This window comes from Helianthus annuus, chromosome 13, assembly GCF_002127325.2.
Source record: "Helianthus annuus cultivar XRQ/B chromosome 13, HanXRQr2.0-SUNRISE, whole genome shotgun sequence".
Lineage (NCBI taxonomy): Eukaryota > Viridiplantae > Streptophyta > Magnoliopsida > Asterales > Asteraceae > Helianthus > Helianthus annuus.
In genome coordinates, this window is record NC_035445.2 from 7,719,967 (window position 1) to 7,741,352 (window position 21,386).

The 21,386-nt window shown below is 35.2% G+C and overlaps 1 protein-coding gene across 6 annotated transcripts; it reads right to left on the bottom strand.

Annotated features, from left to right (window-relative positions):
- Positions 1 to 4,388: 4,388 nt before the first annotated feature.
- On the bottom strand, positions 4,389 to 20,797 carry LOC110897408 (acyl-CoA-binding domain-containing protein 6). Of its 6 annotated transcripts, none has more exons than XM_035981912.1 (17): positions 20,686 to 20,794; positions 20,526 to 20,587; positions 18,508 to 18,589; positions 17,955 to 18,089; positions 17,405 to 17,482; positions 16,453 to 16,557; positions 15,950 to 16,016; positions 15,774 to 15,835; positions 13,446 to 13,585; positions 12,079 to 12,205; positions 11,834 to 11,948; positions 10,876 to 10,964; positions 9,789 to 9,872; positions 8,816 to 9,088; positions 7,499 to 7,969; positions 5,578 to 5,637; positions 4,389 to 4,585 (listed from the first exon to the last, which is right to left on the bottom strand). In XM_035981912.1, the coding sequence occupies exons 2-17, from the start codon at positions 20,561 to 20,563 to the stop codon at positions 4,505 to 4,507; spliced, it is 2,007 nt and encodes a 668-aa protein (XP_035837805.1). In that variant the 5' UTR covers positions 20,564 to 20,587; positions 20,686 to 20,794; the 3' UTR covers positions 4,389 to 4,504. The 6 variants fall into 6 exon arrangements, with proteins under 6 accessions (XP_035837805.1, XP_035837806.1, XP_021999851.1 ...); XM_035981913.1 differs by having other exon boundaries at positions 4,407 to 4,585; positions 7,499 to 7,957; positions 20,686 to 20,797; XM_022144159.2 differs by having other exon boundaries at positions 4,407 to 4,585; positions 18,508 to 18,586; positions 20,686 to 20,793.
- Between the last annotated feature and the right edge of the window lie 589 nt (positions 20,798 to 21,386).

Here is a 21,386-nt window from a genome sequence, read left to right on the forward strand (position 1 = left end):
TCCTAACGAAGATTCAGTCTTCAACTCCTAACGAACCTCTGTGTAACCAACAAACCCTAAAACCTTTCCCAATTCCGCTGCCACAACTATCTCAACCGCCACAACTATCTCAACCGCCACAACCCACAACCCACAACCATAGCCACCGCCTCCATTCTGTGGCCGAAACCCAGCTACCGCCACACCACAAGCCCAAAACCGTCACATCCAGTCTTCGGTGCCCATCCAACTCCGAACCGGAAAAACCGAAATCAAATCAAAACCTAAACCGCGAAATCGAATCTGAAACCCCGGTGAACTTCGCCGCCGCCGCATCCACTGCCGCCGCTGCCGCTGAAAACCCTAGTTGTCGCCGCCGCTGAAAACCCTAAAATTCGTCACCACCGCCGCGTTCATTTCTACCTGTAACCCTAAAACCCTAAATATCCAGTTCTCCATCAATCTCGACACCGCCCCCTAATCTGACATTATGAATGACACTAAAGTGAAGAACAAGGATACTGACAAAGGAACGAGACACAAAGGGAAGCATGACAAACCAAAGCCTGATGTCGATCCGACTGAAGTTTGGAAGATTGGTGGCTTAGTTCGAAATAAGGACAAATTTGTCAAACGAAGGCAGCGGGTGATTGGGCCTGATTCTTCCACTCTAAAGGCACTTGAGATTTTGACAGAATGCTATATTCTTGTTCAGGGAAACTTGGCATCTGCTATGGGTTCCTATAAAGGCAAAGAGTTCCTTTTTTAAATAAAAGGAAATATTAAAAAAAAAATTTGTCAACCGCTCAAAAAAATTCAAAGCTCAAAAAAATAAAGTTCAAAAAAAAATAAAAAATAAAACCAAACCAAAAATCAAACCCCCCCCCCCAAAAAAAAAGGAACCAAAACCAAAATCCCTTGAAAAAAATCAAAACCCAAAAACCCAAATCAAAACGAATGCCAAAACCCAAATGGCCAAGTTGAATTTTTCAACTTGAGGGGAAACCAAAACCCAAAATAGGCTGCCATGTCGAAAGGCGGTAGCTCAAATCAAACCAAAAGTTACCACGTCGAAATGCGGTAACTTAATAGTTCAAACTACCATGTCAATGTCAAGGAGACGGTAGCCAACCCAAAAAAAAAACCAAACATAATCAAAACCCAAAATCAAAACCAATCCAAGTTGAATCGTGCCAATCCCACAATTCAACTTGAGGGGGAGTGTTAGAAGAAGGAAAAAAATAATTTAGAAAAATAATGGATCCTCATATCATCTCCATATTTAAGTCTTTCCTTTTAGTTGTTCTTGTAAAGCCTATAAATAAAGGCTCGTTTTCTGTTTTGTATGAAAGATTTAAATCAATAAAACCAGTTCCTTTTTTATTATCCTTTGTCTTTGATTATCATTCACAACACGGTGAGAGCAATGTGGAAGCAATAGATAGAAGTCTAAGTACCAGAGAAGAAGTTATCAGGATTCTCAAAGCTAATTTGGGCCAGGCACAACAGAGAATGAAGCAGTTAGCTGATACACACAGAACAGAAAGGTGTTTTAAGATTTGAGATTGGGTTTATTTGAAATTACAGCCGTATAGACAGCAATCAGTGATTCACAGAAGTAGTCAGAAGTTGTCTGCCAAATATTTTGGACCTTACTTAGTGTTGGCAAGGGTTGGAGAAGTAGCTTATACACTGAAGTTGCCGGAAGGGTCCTCTATTCATCCTACAGTGCATGTGTCAATGCTTAAAAAGTATTATGGTCCTGAGCCCATTTCTTCGTCAGTGGGTAGTGAAGGTATTCTGCAAACAACTGAGAAGCAGCCTGAAAGTGTGGTGATTAAGTGGAAATATGCGGGTGTGGAAGATGCGACGTGGGAGGATGCTAAAGTACTAATGCAAAAGTTTCCAAATTTTGATCCTTGGGGTCAAGGATCATGTTATCAGGGGGGTATTAATACGGATCAGTAGTTTGATGTGGATCAGTAGTTTGATAACAGATCAGTAGTTAAGGGATCAGTAGTTAAAGGGTCAGTCAGCAGTGGTTTGGGGTGTCGGTCAGCAACAGAGGATTAGTCAACAGCGGATTGAATTGTTGATTAAACAACAGTGGTTTGGGTGTTGGTTAGTAACAGGGCATTGGGTTGTTAGTTAGTTAGGCGGTTAGGATGGTAGTTGGTTAGTAGTTGTGTGAGTTGTTGTAAACCGAGGTATAAAAGAGATATGTTGTAATAGAATAGGGTATCTGGGAAATAATAACAAACTCTTCTTAGTCTCTCTCTCTCTCTCCCTCTCTCAACTGCCATTAACGACTTTTCGAAGCTCATTCTTTCTTCTTGAGTTTCCTGAACGTTAATAGGACTTGACCATTGTTGATTCAATCTCAAGTTCATCAAATTCAATCCTTATCAGATATTTAAGCTAATTAGACGAAAACAAACTACTCTTTAAGGAAAATAAATATGTTTTAATTTTTTAGCCTCTCAAGGGTTTAGAAAAAACGATTTTCGTTCCATTTGATTTTGATTTGATTCTTAGTTTTTATTTTTGATTAAAATTCATTAGGTTCCAAAAAATTAAAGCAACTTTTGTATGCTCGTAGAATTAAGAATTTTGAGATTCCCAGAATTACGCAAACACGTAGAAAAAGGAAGAAGATACAAGTGTGTTTTAGTTATAAGTTTTAGGGGTTGTAATCAAAACGACGTAGTTTTGAGTGGTTTCGCGTAGGGGTGAGCAAGTTTAGGTCCGGACCGAAAATAACCGAGAACTGAACCGAAAATATACCCAACCCTCCCCGAACCCATGTACCTAGGTATTTAGATCGGTTCCAATTTTTCATATAAAATCGGGTCGGGTCGGGTCGGGTCGGTTCTCGGTTCTTTTCATGGTGAAACCCGACTTGGACCTATGGACCGGAACCGACCCTATATTTAGGGTAGTGAATCTGTTCTGTATTTTATGTTTGATCGGTTCTCGGGTCGGGTCGGGTAATGGTCGGGTAGGGTCGGGTTTTTCCTTTTGCTCACCCCTAGTTTCGCGTCTAAGCTTAGGTGTCCTTTAGAAATCCATAACATATTTGAAAACTAAAGAATAAATACTAAAACCGTCATATTTACGACACCAGATTGAAAACTAAAGAATAAATACTAAAACTGAATTTGAGCTAATGAACATGACATGCAAGGATTTGCAAACATCGAATAGGTTTTTTGTACTTTTTGAAGAGAGTAAACTGTCATTTTGGTCCCTGTGATTTGGGCAATTTTGTCATTTTAGTCCAAATCTCAAACTTTTAAAATCTGGGTATCTGTGGTTTGCATTTTGTTGCCATTTTAGTCCAAAACTCAAAAACTCTCATTTTTTACTGTCCCAACATCCCTTTTTTTGTCTTTATCTGCAGGGGTAGTTTTGTCCATTTAATTTTCATTAAACCAATTTCTTAATTAAAAAACCACCCAGATATAAATACCCCTATCAATTCCCAAATTACATCATCATTTTCAACCTCCCAAGCAAACATCAGCAACAATTCCATGTTCCGAGCTTCAACATCTTGACTCCTGAAACCACACCCAAAAGTGTCGGAAAAAGAAACCTGGTTCAATCAGATCTAAGAAGAACGAGGGAAAGAAGGGTTTACCCGAACTCCACTGAAAATCCCACCGCCGCCGTGAGCGGCGGCACTACCGTCGTCCACTGTCTTCTCCGGTCTCCTTCTCTCTCTTCGGTCGATTTTCCTCACTCTTGCTGTTGTGTGAGAATGGCGGGGCAAGGGGGTGGTATGGCGTCGGAGAAGTGGCGGCGGAAGCTGTGGGATGTTTTGGAAGATGGATCTTGGTTGTGGGTTTTGGAAGAGAGAGAGTGATCGGAAGAGAGGGAGAGAGAGTGACAGTGACGTTGTGGTGAGAAGGAGATGGTGGCTGTGGTGAGAAGGAGGTGGTGGTAGCGGCTGTGGTGAGGAGGTAGTGGTGGCGGTGGTGAGAAGGGAGGAGGTGGCGGTGGTGGAGATCTCTGCATTTGTGGAATTAGGGTTTGGGTTCATTTGGGGAAGATGACAACTGATTTATTTAGTTTTTTTTGTTTTTAATTAATAATGAGTTATAATAAAACTATAATGACTAAACTACCCTTGGGGAAAAGGACAAAAATCAGGGTTTAATTTGGGGAATCTACCTGATTTCATTTTTTGGACCAAAATGACAACAAAAGTGAAACCAAGGGACCCAGATTTAAAATGTTTGAGATTTGGACTAAAATGGCAAAAGTGTCCAAACCACAGGGACCAAAATGGCAGTTTACTCTTTTGAAGATAAAGGACATAGTTTGCAATCTGGTGTCAACATAAAAGACGATTTTTGTAATTTACTCAAAACTAAAAATAAATTCAATACTAGCCTCAGATTTGATGGTTGGAGTAGAAAGTGTAATTTACTCAAAACTAAAATAAATTCAATACTAGCCTCAGATTTGATGGTTGGAGTAAAAATTTACATCATGAATTTATCATCTTACAAAACAAATTAAATCATCCAAGAAATGGTTTTCTAGGAGTTGGTGTTCGATTCTCCATTGATTGTAGCCTTTGCTTCAAATGGAAAACTTCTACCTGCATACACATTCGCATTCATTCATAATAAACAAAAGAGTGAATTGCAAGTTTTGTCCTTTATCTTTAGGCCATTTTGCAAGTTTTGTCCTTTATGTTTAAATTTGACGAGTTTTGTTCTTTATGTTTGAAAATCAAGCACGTTTTACCCTTTGGGGCAAAACGTGCTTTATTTTTAAGGACAAAACGTGCTTGATTTTTTAAACATAAAGGACAAAATGTGCTTGATTTTTAAACATAAAGGACAAAACGTGCTTGATTTTTAAGGCCCAAAGGGTAAAACGTGCTTGATTTTTAAACATAAAGGACAAAACTCGTCAAATTTAAACATAAAGGACAAAACTTGCAAAATAGCCTAAAGATAAAGGACAAAACTTGCAATTCACTCTAAACAAAAATATACTTAACATGCTTGACTAGGGGTATGAATTTCTGACACGACACAAACCTAACACGAAATTTGCGGTTTTGGTTTAGTCTAAGTAGGTTCGGGCCAGTTTCAGGTTGAACCAGGAAACCTGTTTACCCCATTTATATTTTTTTTATTTTTTTTTTCAAAATGTGTTTTATCACTTTTATGTCCTAAATTAAATTGGTTGAGTATTTTAGGTCATAACTATAACTTAAAAAAGAAACGGGCATAACTTTTATAACTAAAATGTAATTCTTTTATATACAGTTATATTTATTTTGTAAAATTTTAGTATTAAAATATTAATTTGCGAAAAAAATAAAAAATTCAGATTAAACTAAACGGGTCGTATTCGGATCAACCCGAGAATATACGTGTTACTTGTGTTCGGATTCAAATGTTGACATGATTTTCGGATTCGTGTAAATTTCCGGGTACTGGCTGGGTTGGACCCACCAACCCATGAACACGACCCGTTTAGCACCCCTATTGACAAATATTTAGCCAAATTTGTTCACTGTTTACTGTTTTTATTTTCGCTTTTTGCTTTTCTTATCTGTTAGAATTATTAGAATCATACCTGCAGCTGAAATGCTCTTGCTCTTTCTCCAGAGAGGACTCCTCTTGTTGATTGTAACTCCTACACACAAAAGCATCATCAACTCTAATTATTAAGTGCTAATCACTAATTAATAATTAGTGATTTTAGAATTATTAGAATAATTGTTGATTCTTGCTTTTCTTATCTGTTAGAATTATTAGAATTAACTTGTTGCTCGTCTACCTGTCATTAGTCTGTAATCGTCTCTGTTTTAAGTTGATTAACATGTTTTAAACGTAAAAAAAAAAATATAAATAATAACCCCATGAAACATATGTAATAGATACAGCAAATGAGCATGTCGGTTAACGGGCCAATACAAGTAAACTTTTGGTACATATCAAAACGGGTCGGTTTGGTTTAACCCAAAACACTTTTAATCTTTAGATTTTTTGTTTTACTTTTCCTTTATAAATAGTTAGTGTGTCAAATATACTATGTAGAAACAAAAAGATTTGGTACAATAATCATATTATTCCAATACTAATTCTCCTATATATTAAATTTCCAATGTTTTGAACAGTAGATATAAGAAAAATTTATAATAATATATATGATTTTTTAATAGTTTTATTATATTCTTTACTTTTTAAGTTAGATAAGCTTTTGTCAACCGGTACTGGTATCGAAAATACCAGTACGGTTATTGGTACATAAAGGTAAAAACCGACACCAGCCTTGTACAGAAAACACCAAAATTCGGTATCGAATTGATTTTGAAAATCTTTTAGTTGGGGAAATTCGGTACTGCTACCCGGTACCATTTGCTCATACCTGATCACGGCTGTCGTACGAACAACAACGGTATCGTGCAACTTTTTTTTGTTGATTTTCTTCAACTTTTAATGATTTCTTTTTTTAGTTTTAGGGGTAGGGATGAACTCGGTGCCAACCAATTCCAAATCGGTACTGGTACCGAAAATACCAATTACGGTACCTGTATATGAAGGTAAAAAACAGTAGCGAACCGGTACCAGGAACGCCAAACGTCGTACCGAATTGGTACTTAAGATCTTTTGGTTCGGGAAATTCGGTACCGATACCCAGTATCATTTGCTCATCTCTGACCACAGGTGTCATACGAACAACATTATCATCATACAACTCTTTTGGTTGATTTTGTTTTGGTTATCTTTTAGTGTTTTTTTCTATATTTTCTTTTTATTCTTATCAGCGGTTTCCGTGCGCAACGCGCTCATAGTGATTTCAAATCACGTGCAAATACAGACTAAACAGCAAATCACGTTCGCCGCAACACAGCGATAGTAAAAAACTAGTATAATGTTTAAAAACAAAATGATTTGGGATGCTTTATCATTTATGCATAAAAATACAAAAATATTTGGTAGTGTTATTTCAAAAAAAAAATATATAAATACTATGTAGTTTCACTGAAAAAGCAGTTTAGCCCCTCAACTTTTCTCACTATTAGTTTTTTTCTGTTTTATTCAAAAGTATATAACTTTTGCCAGCAAATAAAATATACAAAATAACACACAAAAAAAAAACCCCTTTAATGACTTAATTTGACAAGAGATAACCCATTTTATAACCACCATCGACGGTTCATAAATAACGGTTCAAAATCACAAAATTTAAAACTAAATTAGAGTGAAGTACACTGGATGATCCTGTGGTTTGCACTTTGTAACAAATTTAGTCCCCAACTTTGCCAAAAGTCACATGAATGGTCCCTGTGGTTTGTACTTTGGAACGCATTTAGTCCCTAACTTGGACATGCAAAAACCTTTAGATTTGTTGGCTAGGCACTAAACGTGTTACAAACTGAAAACCACAGGGACCATCCGTGTACTTCTGAAAACCTGGGGACCAAATCCAAAATTTTGGTAAGCCACAGGGACCATTCGTCTACTTTACTCACTAAATTATTTAAATTTACCTTTTGTGTGTCATCCAAAACCGCCTTTAAAAACGCAACATCATGCTCAAGCTTCACATGATCAGAATGCACAACATTCGACAAACTATTAGCTTCTTCTTGCGCCATTTCTACCAAAACTAACTTTTCCTTCATCATTTCCATATCTTTCAGTGTGTCATTTAATCTTTTTTCGGCTTCTTGTCGGCTCTTTACGACAAAAGAAATGTTTTTTTCTGCAGCTTCCCGACCCGCCAATGCAGCTGCTAGTTGTCCTTCTAGATTCCCTTTCTTGCGAATTAAAGCCGAAATTTTTAATTCGTATGATTGATAAATACTTGAAGAACCAGGAAAAGAACCCGATTTTCCGTCGGTTTCTTGGAATGCAACAGTGTCGTCGTTCTTTTGTTTTTCGTCTTTTTCTGTGTTTTCGGGTTCCACCATGGAAGGAGATTCTTGGGTGGTTGGATGTTTTTTTATCTGTTCCATTGGCTGAGATAAACATATAATTAGGGGTGGGGGGGGGGGGGTTTAGGATGCATCTTAAGTAAGCACAATCAAAAGCTCTTTATCTAAACATTAAAATTAATAAATTTCTCCCGCGCGTTGCAGCGTTGTCGAAACGTAAAGTAACGTGAATTTATACTGTCTAATGAAAACGTATTATATTTGACCCGACTCATTTCCGAACAAAATTTACGTCAAAACGTAACCCAACTGAAAATGTATATAAAAATAAGCACGAAACGTTTTATATTTGACCCGACTTATTTCCCAAAAAAATTATGTCGAAACGTAATAAAATAGTGTTTTTTAAGTTAAAGGATGGTACCGCGTTGCAGTGGCGTCAAAACGTAAAGCAACTCAAATTTATACAGTCTAATGAAAACGTATTATATTTGACCCGACGCGTTTTCAAACAACAATTACATCAAAACGTAGACCAACTGAAAACATACATAAAAATATGCGTGAAAACGTATTATATTTGAACCGATAGAATTTACGTCGAAATGTAAGCTAACTTGAGTTTATACCGACACCTACATATATACAAATAAGCACTAACTCGTGGGGGTCGAAATGACATTTCATAAAGTTTTAGAAAATTAAGGGGGTGTAAGTATAAAAACTGAAAGTTAAAGGTTCAAAGTAAAAAAAATCAACAAAAAAAAGTTACCGTAGCTCCGATGTGACGTGACGGACATACAGTAACCCAACTTGTTCTTTAATAATATTTATAAATTTTAATTATTCCAACTACCAAACACCCCTTAACCCAATAAGAAACTATTCAATAGGCATAAAAGAAATAAAACAAATTAAAAAAAACGTTACCAATGAGGAACGTTCATCTTCCAAATTTCTTGCTAGTTTTAACGCCACGTCATCATCAACGTGCTCTTTCCTTAGTGAAACGTTACCAGGATTTGAAGCCATTAACAAAGATTCAGACAAAGATTTCCTACCCGAACCGTGATGTTCCATTACGGATGCTAGACTTTGTTTCTCGGGACCACTTGTGGGTCCCGTAGACGAAGAGCATTTTTTAGATGTCAATGTAATTCTTCGACTCGTTGATTCATTCTTTTCCAACATTAGTATTTCAACCTATAATATTATTTGCAAGTTATTGAATTTTCTACATATGGACAATACTTGGAAATAGGGGTGTAAACAAGCCTAGAGGCTCGAGAGCTACTCGTTATCGGCTCGGTTAAAAGCTCGAACGAGCCGAGCTTTAACGAGCTCGAGCCCGAGCTCGAGCCTGAATTAGAGCTCGTTTATTCATCGAGCCCGAGCTCGAGCCTGAAATACAAAGCTCGTTTAAGCTCGCAAGCCTAAACGAGCCCAAACAAAAATTTATTTATGTTTATATTATATAATAATAATGATTATAGCATGGGAGAGCCGAGCTCGAGCCGAGCTTTGGCGTATTTAAGCGATATTGAAGTGAGCTCGAGCTGAGCTTTTAGCTCGTTTGAGGTTGTTCTCAAAATAGCACGAGTCGAGTCGAGCCGAGCTTGAGCTTTGGGTTTTACTTGCGAGCCGAGCTCGAGCTCAAATAAGTAGGCTCGAACCGAGCCGAGCTCGAGCTTCATAAAAACATGACGAGCCGAGCTCGGGCTCGGCCCGGCTCGTTTACACCCCTACTTGGAAAACATAATAAGACCTCATCAAAATTTCAAATAATAATATAAGTATAACAAACATGTATATTTTTCAAGTTTTGAAATTTGGGAAAAAAAATAGATTTTATTATTAAAATTATATATGAACAATATTTACAAATTGTGTGATTCCGTTATACCTGATCTGAAGGTTCCTTCTTTAAACCGCCAAATGCAACCAAATATTCCGCATCCTTCTTTTGTGAAAGCACAAGACTAAAGCCCTGTTATAGGAATATACATTTATCTTTCTAAAACTAAAAGTTAATAATTTCATATACATCCTTCTAAATTTTTATAAAATCATATATATGCTTTCAAAACATTGAAAATACCATATTTATCCGTTTCAAGTAGGGTTGTGAATTTTTGACACGACACAAACCTAACATGAAATTTCCAGGTTTGGGTTCAGTCTAAATGTGTCGGGTCAGTTCTAGGTTGAACCCGCGAACTTGTTTAGCTAAACGGGTCAGGTTCGTGTCAACCCGGTCAGGTTGATGGGTTGACCCGTTTAACACATTTATATTATATTTTATTCTTTTACAATATTTTTATGACATAAATTAAATTGGATGTGCATTTTATGCCATAAATTATAACTTAAAAAGAGAAATTGACATAAAATTTAATAACTAAAATGTAATTGTATTATATACATGTGTTTTTTTTTGTAGTAAAATTTTAATTTCAATATATTAATTTGCGAAAAAAAAAAGATAAAAAAATAAAAAAATCGGCTTGAATGGGTCGTGTTTGGGTCAACCCGCATATATTTGGGTCGTGTTCGGATTCATAGGTATGACACAGTTTTCGGGTTCTGGTCGTGACGTCGTGTTTGGGTTCGTCTAAAATTATAGGGTTCAAGTTGAACCCGGCAACCAGCGAACACGACCCGCTTAGCACCCCTATGAAAACATTGTTACTAGAAATTATCTAAGTTCATAACGGGGATTTAATATAAGTAACAGATTATTAATTGTAAGTAACGAATGTTTGGCCGGTTAAACTACCAAGCTAAAATGAAATACAGAAGGATATATATGAAAGTTTTGAAGTACCAAAGGATGTACACGATTAACGCAACGGCATTTTTAAGATTAGATTTAATGCTTAAGTTAAAAAAAGTTTTATATGGTATTATAAGATGAGTTGTTGGTTTTAAAAAAAAAAGGAAAATTTATAATCATAAATATCAAAAGTCAAAAAAAAAAAAAAAAAAAATACCTTGTTGGTAGTGATAGATTGTTGGGATGATGTGTGAACAACAGACCACTCCAGTTTCAAAATATCAAATATTAATATCTCTGCATGTCCTGTTAAAAGCAATAACATAAGTATATTAAGGAATATAATATACACAATTTGATGATTTTTTTTCTTAACATAAGGTTTCAGTAAGAGTGTAAGTTGATGTTATGTTCATAATTGAAGTGAAATATATCTTGAACTTCGAGGGTTTTATTTTAACCGGACAAATATCGATAAACGCCTATCAACTTTCACTAAATTCACGTGAGTACCTAGACTTTACTTTGGCATGATTAAGTCCCTAAACCTATAAAATTTCAACGAAAAGGTACTTAACTCTTCATCATCATCATACTCAGTATATCCCACCAATAGCAAAGCTAAGATAGGGTCTGTGGAGGGTAAGATGTAGACAGCCTTACCTCTACCCCGTAGGAATAGAGAAGCTGCTTCCAGTGAGACTCCCGGCTCCATAGTAGCTTTGTATGAAGCCTTGGACATAAGGCACATAACACTCAGCAATTGAGACAAACGCCGATTAGTGCATGTACCCCTTGTCTTTCGGCTATCAACGCCACCACATGATGCATGATTAACCATCCCCTCTTTTAACGTTATTTTCACGAAATTAGTAAAATAACGTTAGAATTAGAGCACTTTCACTTTTGCCCCCGAGCGCCCACACATATATACATTATATGAGCATACCGCAAGCGGGGCGTTTCCTTTACTCTTATATACATTATAAATTTTAGGAATTTAATCATGTAAAAATAAAAGGGACTTGTGTCTGAATTCAGTGAAGGTCCATAGAGTTTTTTTAACATTTGCCCACAAGAAAAATGTAGCATTTTTATTGATTTTATCATACGAAAAAAAATACAACTTAAAAGAATCCGCCATTTTCATAAAGTTTTGGCTTTAAAAAACATACGTTTTTTTCTGCTACCGCCACCTGCAATATACCATTTTGTTCCACACAAAACTCCACAGCAACCGGCTCGAGGTGACGGATGAAAACCATGTATTTTAATTCTTGACCACATCATCTGTCGATTAAAAAAAAAAAAAAAAAAAAAAAACATGTTCTCTTTGAGAAAAATGATCATTATGATTCGGTGAAATAAACTTGTGGATATCTGGATACGACAAAGTAATGAGAATAAATAATATGCTGACCGTTTCAAAGTCAAGGCTAAACAAATCATTCAACGATTTCGACTTTGAGGTTCCTCCAAATACTAGAAGCAGTTTATCATCGTAAAGAGTTGCCACATGGTTACATCTTGCAGAAGGTCCAGCTCCCCTAACAAAATATTTTTAAAAAGTTGTAAAAAAATAATTTAATCGGATAATTATTCTGTTTTTTGCAAGATTAAGTCCCTACACTATAAAGGACCTTTTTGTCATGTTTTAAACTACGTCGAAACGTAAAGTAACTCGAATTTATATTGTCTAATGAAAACGTGTGTTATGTTTGCCCTGAGCCCCTGACTCGTTTCCGAACAAAAGTTACGTCAAAACGTAGACAAACTGAAAACGTACATAAAAATAAGCACGAAAACGTATTATATTCAACCCGACTTATTAGCGAAATAAATTTACATTGAAACGTTAACCAACTTGAATTTATACTCACACGTACATAAAAATACATACTAAGAAAAATATGTTTTTTAAGTTAAAGAATGGTACGGCGCATTGCGGCAGCGTCCAAACGTAGAGTAACTCGAACTTATACCGTATAATGAAAATGTATTATATTTGACCTGACTCGTTTTAGAACAAAATTTATGTCAAAACGTAGACCAACTGAAAACATATATAAAAATAAGCACGAAAACGTATTATATTTGACCTAACTTATTTGCGAAAGAAATTTACGTCAAAGCGTTAACCAACTTGAATTTATACCGACACGTATATAAAAATAAGTACGTAAGAAATTATGCTTCATAAGTTAAAGACTGGGCAGCGTCGAAACATAAAGTAACTCGAACTTATATCGTATAATCAATAATGAAAACGTATTATATTTGACCCGACCCATTTTAGAACAAAATTTATGTCAAAACTTAGATCAACTGAAAACGTATATAAAAATAAGCACAAAAAATTTATGTCAAAACGTAGACCAACTGAAAGCGTACATAAAAATAAGCACGGAAACGTATTATATTTGACCTGACTTTTTGCGAAAGAATTATACATCAAAGCGTTAACCAACTTGAATTTGTACCGACACATATATAAAAATAAGTACGTAAGAAAATTATGCTTTTTAAGTTAAAGCATGGGCAGCGTCCAAACATAAAGTAACTCGAACTTATATCGTATAACGAAAACGTGTTATATTTGACCCGACTCGTTTTAGAACAAAATTTATGTCAAAACGTAGACCAACTGAAATCGTATATAAAAATAAGCACAAAATCATATAATATCTAAGCCTACTTATTTCCAAAAAAAAATACGTCGAAACATAAATCAACTTGAATTCATACCGACACGTACATAAAAATAAGCACGTATTGAAAGATTCTTACTTGCAATGAAGAGGAAGCCATGTGAGTGATTTAAGATCAAACATATGTAGATCATTTAGTTTTCTTCTCTTATTATCTTCACCTCCGAATAATATTAATTTAGAGCCTGCTCGGACTACAGTGTGACCACTGCGTGCAATCTGCGGTGTCACAAATTTTAGTCAGTAAAGACTAAAGAGCTTTTCTTGCTATAAATATCATATACAGGACAAATGTCAAAAAAAAAAAAAAAAAAAAAAAAAAAAAAAAAAAAAACTATGGATACTTGTTTATTTTTACATGTTTAATTTTAATAATTTATAAAATCAACAAAAAGGTCCTCACACTTCGGTTCAACAAATATGTCCTGTGCATGACTAAATCCGTATGTATACTTATAAAAAAATTTAAACAAATAAGGATCAGGTGCCTAAAGTTTATGTGAAGGACCTTTTTGTTGAATTTTTATAAGTTGAGGGACTTAACAATGCAAAAGTAAAGTCCAGGGACTTATATGCAAAGCGAAAGTAAGGGATTTTTTTACATTTGCCCTTTAAATAAAAAATTCCATGTAACGATGTTAAAATAAGAAAATATTAGAGGTGGCAATTTCTACCCATTTTATATTAAAAAAAAAAAAACTGGATTATGTTTTATCTCTAACGGGTCAAGTAACACTTTATTGTTTATATATCCAAGTGCATAAGCCTTCTAAACCGTTTTATTTGAAAAGCAAGTTTATATCATAAACGACAATATCGTTTCGCAATCATATTAATACCTTTAGAGTAAATTGCCATTTTAGTCCCTGAGGTTTGGTTCAAATTGTCATTTTAGTCCAAATAGTTTTGTTTTCTTCTCTGGGTCCCTGACTTTCCATTTTCTTACCATTTTGATCACATTGCCTAACTCGGTCTAAAAATCTGGTTATAACCAGGGGTATTTTTGGCATAATTGTTGTGTAGTGATAACCAGAGGTAGTTTACAACATAATTTATAAATCTCATAATAATTTAATGCCAAAAATATTGACCAATCAGAATTGCCTCCCAGAATCTATAATTGCCTCAAAAGGTCCAACATTATACCCCTGATTATAATCTGGTTTTTAGACTAAGTTAGGCAATTTGATCAAAATGGCAAGAAAAAAGAAAAGTCAGGGACCCACAGGAGAAAAAAAAAACTATTTGGACTAAAATGGCAATTTGGACAAAAACTCAGGGACTAAAATGACAATTTACTCATACCTTTATTAATTTTAGAGTTAATTGCTCGGATGGTCCCTGTGGTTTCAAGTTTTTTCACGTTTAGTCCCCACCTTTTGAAAATAGCATGTATGCTCCCTATGGTTTGTCATTTTGTTACTCGGATAGTCCCCCAACATCATTTACTCTGGGGACTATCCGAGTAACAAAATGACAAACCATAGGGAGCATACCTGCTATTTTCAAACTAACTAACATCTACTCAGGGACTATCCGAGTAACAAAATGACAAACCATAGGGAGCATACATGCTATTTTCAAAAGGTGGGGACTAAACGTGAAAAAACTTGAAACCACAGGGACCATCCGAGCAATTAACTCTTAATTTTAAACCTCAAAAACCTTAAACAAGTGTGTGCGGGTCGGCCCAACCCTTTTTGACCCGTTACCCCGACCCTTTTAGACCTGTCACCCAACCCGCCCATTTTGCCATCCATAGCAAATATGATCTATGCAGTTAATGCAGTAAAAAATCGGATACTGGTCAGGGACCAATATTTGAGATATAGGTTATCGCAGTGGAATATCAGTAATCGTAAAATCATGCCGAATTTATATATAGAACAAATTTAACATTAATAGTTCAGCATACTCTCCTACCATTAACAAATTAACCTTTTGCAACTTGCAAAACACATTGTAGCAAGTAGGAACTGACTAAGACTTATAACACTTAAGAATGAAGACTTAAAACATTAATAGGAGCAATAAGAAGAAAGACGAATTGTAGAACTAAGAGGTAAGGTACTGATATCCAGTGGCGGATCTTGCCCGTTGAACGTGCCAGGGCCGAAAGACACAGGCACTAAAAAAAGCCCGGGCAAGCCTGGGCCAAACATAGTATATATAAAAAATTTCGATCGAAATGCGGAAAATTAGCACTACGGCCGAAAAACTTGCCCGGGCCGTGGCCCTGCCAGAGCTCTTCTAAGATCCGCCCATGCTGATATCGGGAAAATAGGTGAGATATCGGTCAATATCGCCGATAATATCGATACCGATATTTGACACCGATATTTTACATGGGGACCGATAACCCATATATCACCGATATTAACTGCATAGAATATGATTGAAGCTTTACCGGGATGTCTCCTTTTGCCTCTACAAGTGACCAAGACTCTGTTCCTACATCAAATGCCCACACTGCGAAAACCAAGATTTATAGAACTTTTTTACCTTTGTAAACAAAAAATGTAAATTTTTAAACCATTTAAAACGGAAAACCGGTGAGCTTGTGAGGTTAAAAAGGTTAAAAACCTGATACTCGATCACTTGGCGGGGAGGTTCGGCCTCCAACTAAAAGCACCTTTTTCTCCCAAGGAACCTAATATAAACAAAAAATGATAGTTAATCATTACATAATAATAATAATAATAATAATAAGAGTTAATTGCTCGGATGGTCCCTGTGGTTTCACGTTTTTTCACGTTTAGTCCCCACCTTTTGAAAATAGCAGGTATGCTCCCTATGGTTTGTCATTTTGTTACTCGGATAGTCCCTAAGTAGATATCAGTTAGTTTAGAAATAGCTGGTATGCTCCCTATGGTTTGTCATTTTGTTACTCGGATAGTCCCCAGAGTAAATGTCAGGGGACTATCCGAGTAACAAAATGACAAACCATAGGGAGCATACCTGCTATTTTCAAAAGGTGGGGACTAAACATGATAAAATGTTAAACCACAGGGACCATCCGGGTAATTAACTCTAATAATAATATTAGTTTTGAATGTTTGCATGTGATTAAAAAGGCTAAATAATACCAAACAATGACCCTTGCATGCAGGAATCTTTAGTTGAAGACTAGATGGTGAAAGGTATAGTCTTGATGAAGCTATGGTCCATGAATAATTTTCTAAATTCAAAACCTAAAAAATAAGCACAATGTTATCAACATACTAGTGTAGCAAGTGAATCTTGCTAGAATCATATAAAATTACATATGGCAAATTGGATTATAATAATCCCAACTGAGAATATTCTTACCACCCGTACTGACTTTTAACTATATTTTAAATGGACCCCATTAAAAATACCTTAACCCAGTTAGTTCTTTTTGCTGACGTGGATAGTTTTTCGTGGATGTTGATGATGACGTGGACATATGAGGTAAAAAAGTATTTTTTTTTTTTTGTCTTTTTTTTTTGTTTTTTTTTTTTGTGCTGACGTGGACATAAAAATATTTTTCCCCACCTCATATGTCCACATCAGCAAAAAAAACTAACTTGGTTAACTTTTTTTAACAGGGTCCTTTGAAAAAAAAATAGATAGAAAGTTGGGACTGGTGGTAAGAATATTCTTAGTTGCAATTATTAAAATCCAATTTGTTTTTTGTAATTTAGAGTTAATTACATAGTTAGTCCCTGTGGTTTGCACAAAGTAACATATTTAAGTACTAATAGTTTAAAATCACATTCTAGGGTATTAACTTTTCATTTTGTAATGTTTGGAGGTATTAACGTTATTTGTAGTTTTAAAATCACATTCTATTAGTACCTAAGTATGTTAATTTGTGCAAACCACAGGGACTAACTATGTTAATACCCTAGAAGTTAATACCTCCAAACGTTACAAAATGAAAAGTTAATACCCTAGAAGGTGATTTTAAACTATTAGTACCTAAGTATGTTATTTTGTGCAAACCACAGGGACTAACTATGTAATTAACTCTGTAATTTATAGACAAAATTGACAAAAAAAATATTTTTTTTGTACCTGTACATCTTCTAATAACCCTTTCCCAGATTCACCACCAACTACAATCATCTTCTTTCCGATTACAGCCGATGCATGCTATTTAGGACAAAGAGTAAAAACATTCACTTTCAACTTAAAGATAATCTTTACCGGTCAATAGGATCCACTAAAGGTAGCAAAATGGGTGGGTCGGGATTCGGGCGGGTTGGGTAACATGTCAAAATTATTTGGAACAAGTCAAAGCAGGTCGGGTCGGATTGGGTTGACCTGAAACACATTCTATCCAAATACACTTTTGGCAAGTTTTGACCCGTTTAAATGATAATTATTTTGTCAAATTCATATTAGAAAAACCACATTATCTCGGTTTTAACCGAGAGGTTTTATACATTAAAAATACACTTTAGGCAATTTTTGACCCGTTTCCTTTCATGCCAATTTTGTTTTTTTTTTTTTTACCTATAAAACATAACCTGAATTGACCCGTTCAAAATGGGCCACAAATTATCCACCTTTTAACTAAACATTTAAACTAAATTCCTTAAACGGTGATTGAAAAATGTGTTACATTGAATCGAGGTGTCGGTTTATCTCCACTTGTTGAAATCTTTCTCCATCCTTCGGTATTTCCGGTTGCAGTGGATGAACAATGGCTATTGTCATCAGAACCATTGATGACCGTTACGGTTGTAACATTATCACCCTATTATGTTTGAACCCAAAGTAAGTATAAAAACAAACGAGTTAATTACTGTTTTCGTCCCTGTGGTTTGTCAAAAATCACTATTTCAATCCATTAGTTTAAAAATTGCGATTTCAGTCCCTTGGTTTCACTTTTGTAACCATTTCAGTCCCTGTGGTTTCACTTTCGTAACCATTTTAATCCATTATTTTGTTAAGTACAGGGACTGAAATGGTTACGAGGTGGACTGAAATGGTTACGAAAGTGAAACCACAGGGACTGAAATCGCAATTTTTAAACTAATGGACTGAAATAGTGATTTTTGACAAACCACAGGGACGAAAACAGTAATTAACTCACAAACATCATCAGTCTGTGATGCTTTATAACATCAATTCATGTATGTATATATAGAAAACGTGCGAACTTAAGTTGTTACCTTCGATTTGTTTGCGTGTTTGGGGTGACGAATAGGACTGCGTCCGCCCTGAGGAGAGTCGGAAAGCTGAACTTTTACCCTGCAGAAATAAATAAATAAATAAATAAATAAATAAATAAATAAAACTTGATCCAATAAATCACAGATCACAAGAAATTGTTAAAAGTTTAGTTTTATATAGAGGTTTATAGAGATTTTAGTACAAAGGGTTGATGTCGATAAATAGCAGTGTATTTTCATAAGTTCGTTATTGTTCATTTAGTCATTGTAGTTTGTCATGTCGTTTTAATCATTAAAGTTATAAAACGCGTTCCGTTTTGGTTATTTTAAAAAAAATGACCTTAATGCCCCTAAAGAGTCCCACCTAGTACATTGTAGGTGTCATCTTTGTATGGATATTATGGTCATTTTCTTTATATACCAGAATGGAGCACTTTTATACTTTGTAACGCATTTAGTCCCCAACTTTCGCCAAAAGCACATGAATGGTCCCTGTGGTTTGCACATTGTAACGCATTTAGTCCCCAGCCAACAAATCTAAAAGTTTCGGGAGGTCCAAGTTAGGGATTAAATACGTTACAAAGTGCAAACCACAGGGACCATTCATGTGCTTTTGGCGAAAGTTGGGGACTAAATGCATTACAAAGTGTAAACCACTGGGACCATCTGTGTATTTTTGAAAAGCCAGGGACCAAATCCAAAATTTTGGAAAGCCGCAGGGACTATTCGTGTACTTTACTCAATTCAAATATAGGTTCAACCAATCAGAACCAAACCATTAAACCAGCCTGTGGGCCGACCCATCTAACCCAACCGGTTTAGTTTGTCATTCTCCTAAACCGTAGTTACGGGTTCTGCCCAGAATTTTCGTCCAAAACCAGTGGGACCATAGTTATTAAAGGCGTGAGGCGCACTCAGGGCGATTTGTTGGGCCCGGGGCTTTATTTGCGCCTAGGCGCTCGCTATAATAACTATGGGTGGGACCCGGCCTTGAACACCCCTATTTTTTGCTCTTAGGTCAAACAGTTTCTTTCATGGTCAAACTATCCATAAATAACCACTATCTAAATCTAAATCTAAATCTAAACTACCTAATAAATAAGGATATCTAGTTCTACATTTTACTATCTTATCTCGAGCCAACAACTTTTGCAAACTGTTCGGTAACATGGATCGATGTAATAAACGGGTCAAAGTGAGCTACTTCAATAAACAAACTATTCGGTAGCATGAATCGATTTAATAAACGGGTCATAGTGAGATACTATAATAAACAGGTCAAACTCATCACTTTTAGTAAACGGGTCAAACTAATCAATTTTAGAGAACGGGTCAAAATCAATGTTTTAGTTGACGTGTAAAAAATGTTGTTTTCGAGCATTCACAGTTGATCCTATATCTCCATCTCTGTAATTATACTAAAAATCAATATCTTCTCTCTCTTCTTTTTAATTAAATAATATTTTTTTTATACTTTTATCGTTTCTCTTCCACTATCGACCACTATAAAAAATATTAAAAAAATATAAAGGGTGAAGAGTATTTTCTCTAAATTTAAATTTAATGATAGAACAGTAACATTTTCTCTCCCCTCCAATCACAACCACCGTGGGGATCAAATGTGAATGCTCTTAGTAAACTGGTCAAAAATATTTCAACCCGTGTATATTTTCTCTAAATTTAACGATGAACAATAACATTTTCTCTCTCCTCCAATCACAACCACCGTGAGGATCAAATGTGAATGCTCTTAGTAAACGGGTCAAAAATATTTCAACCCAGTGTATAACATTTTCTCTCCCCTCCAATCACAACCACCGTGAGGATCAAATGTGAATGCTCTTAGTAAACGGGTCAAAAATATTTCAACCCGTGTAATAAACTGATTTTTACCCTTATCATATAACACATAAACATGTATCTAAGATTATAAACACACATACATACATACAAACAATTCATTAATAAATTATAAAACCTTATATTTAAATTTATAAACTTTAACTGAAACCCCTCACCTTCCAAGCTTCTTTCCTCTTCTTGAAAACGGAAACATGATTCTTCAAACAATAACTAACAGCTGCAACCGCCATTGAATAACTTAGGGTTTATGAAGACCAAAACTACAAGTAAAAATTGTTAAAAAAAATGTAGAGGTGTTGAAACTAACTAACTAACCCGTTTGAAGAAGACATTAAGGGGTTGAAATGTAGAAGAAATTGAAAGTATTGATGGCTTCCTACTTCCTACTACATTTTTCTAGAGTAAAATAAAATAAAATGAAGTAATAACAATAATGGAGTTTAAATGTACCTGTGAAGAGCATTAATGGTGGATTGATTTTGCATTTTGTCTGTTTCTTCAGTAATACATCACATCGAACCTGGTGCTGTCACTGCTCATTTTTCTTTGAATCTGTAATTTTTTTATTTTATTTGGCCTAGAAACTAGTTCCTTTTTTATAAAAACTAGTTCTTTTTTATAATAAATAAATAAATAAATAAAAATTATAGTTTTTTAGCTTGAGTCAAGGTAAGTTTGTATGTTAGATCGTTTGTTTGGTACGTAGAAATGAAGTATAAAGTCTTAACTAGTAATATGATTTGTGAGCGATATGTTGTGGATCTGTTGTAAATATCGACTGGATTAGTTTAAATGATATGTCATGTGATAACTATGTGAAAACGTGTGTTTTAATGTATTTGGTTCAAAGCAATGTAACCTATATAAGTATTGCGGTTGATACAAAACGTAAAGTAAATCGAATTTATATCGCACAGTTATAACGTAACGTACCAGAAAAACATAAAGCGTGAATAGAAACCACAAAAGGAAAAAAAATACATTGACATTAAGGGGGGAACGTGATTGTTTTGTAA

What these genes read in the sequence shown, in the direction of transcription:
- LOC110897408 (XM_035981912.1), bottom strand. Translation starts at nt 20,563, where the DNA reads ATGTTTCCGTTTTCAAGAAGAGGAAAGAAGCTTGGAAG. An exon ending in AACCGACACCTCGATTCAAT is followed by an intron (nt 17,483 to 17,954) that starts GTAACACATTTT and finishes TGTCCTAAATAG; the next exon opens with CATGCATCGGCTGTAATCGG. An exon ending in AGAAGGAACCTTCAGATCAG is followed by an intron (nt 9,089 to 9,788) that starts GTATAACGGAAT and finishes ATAATATTATAG; the next exon opens with GTTGAAATACTAATGTTGGA.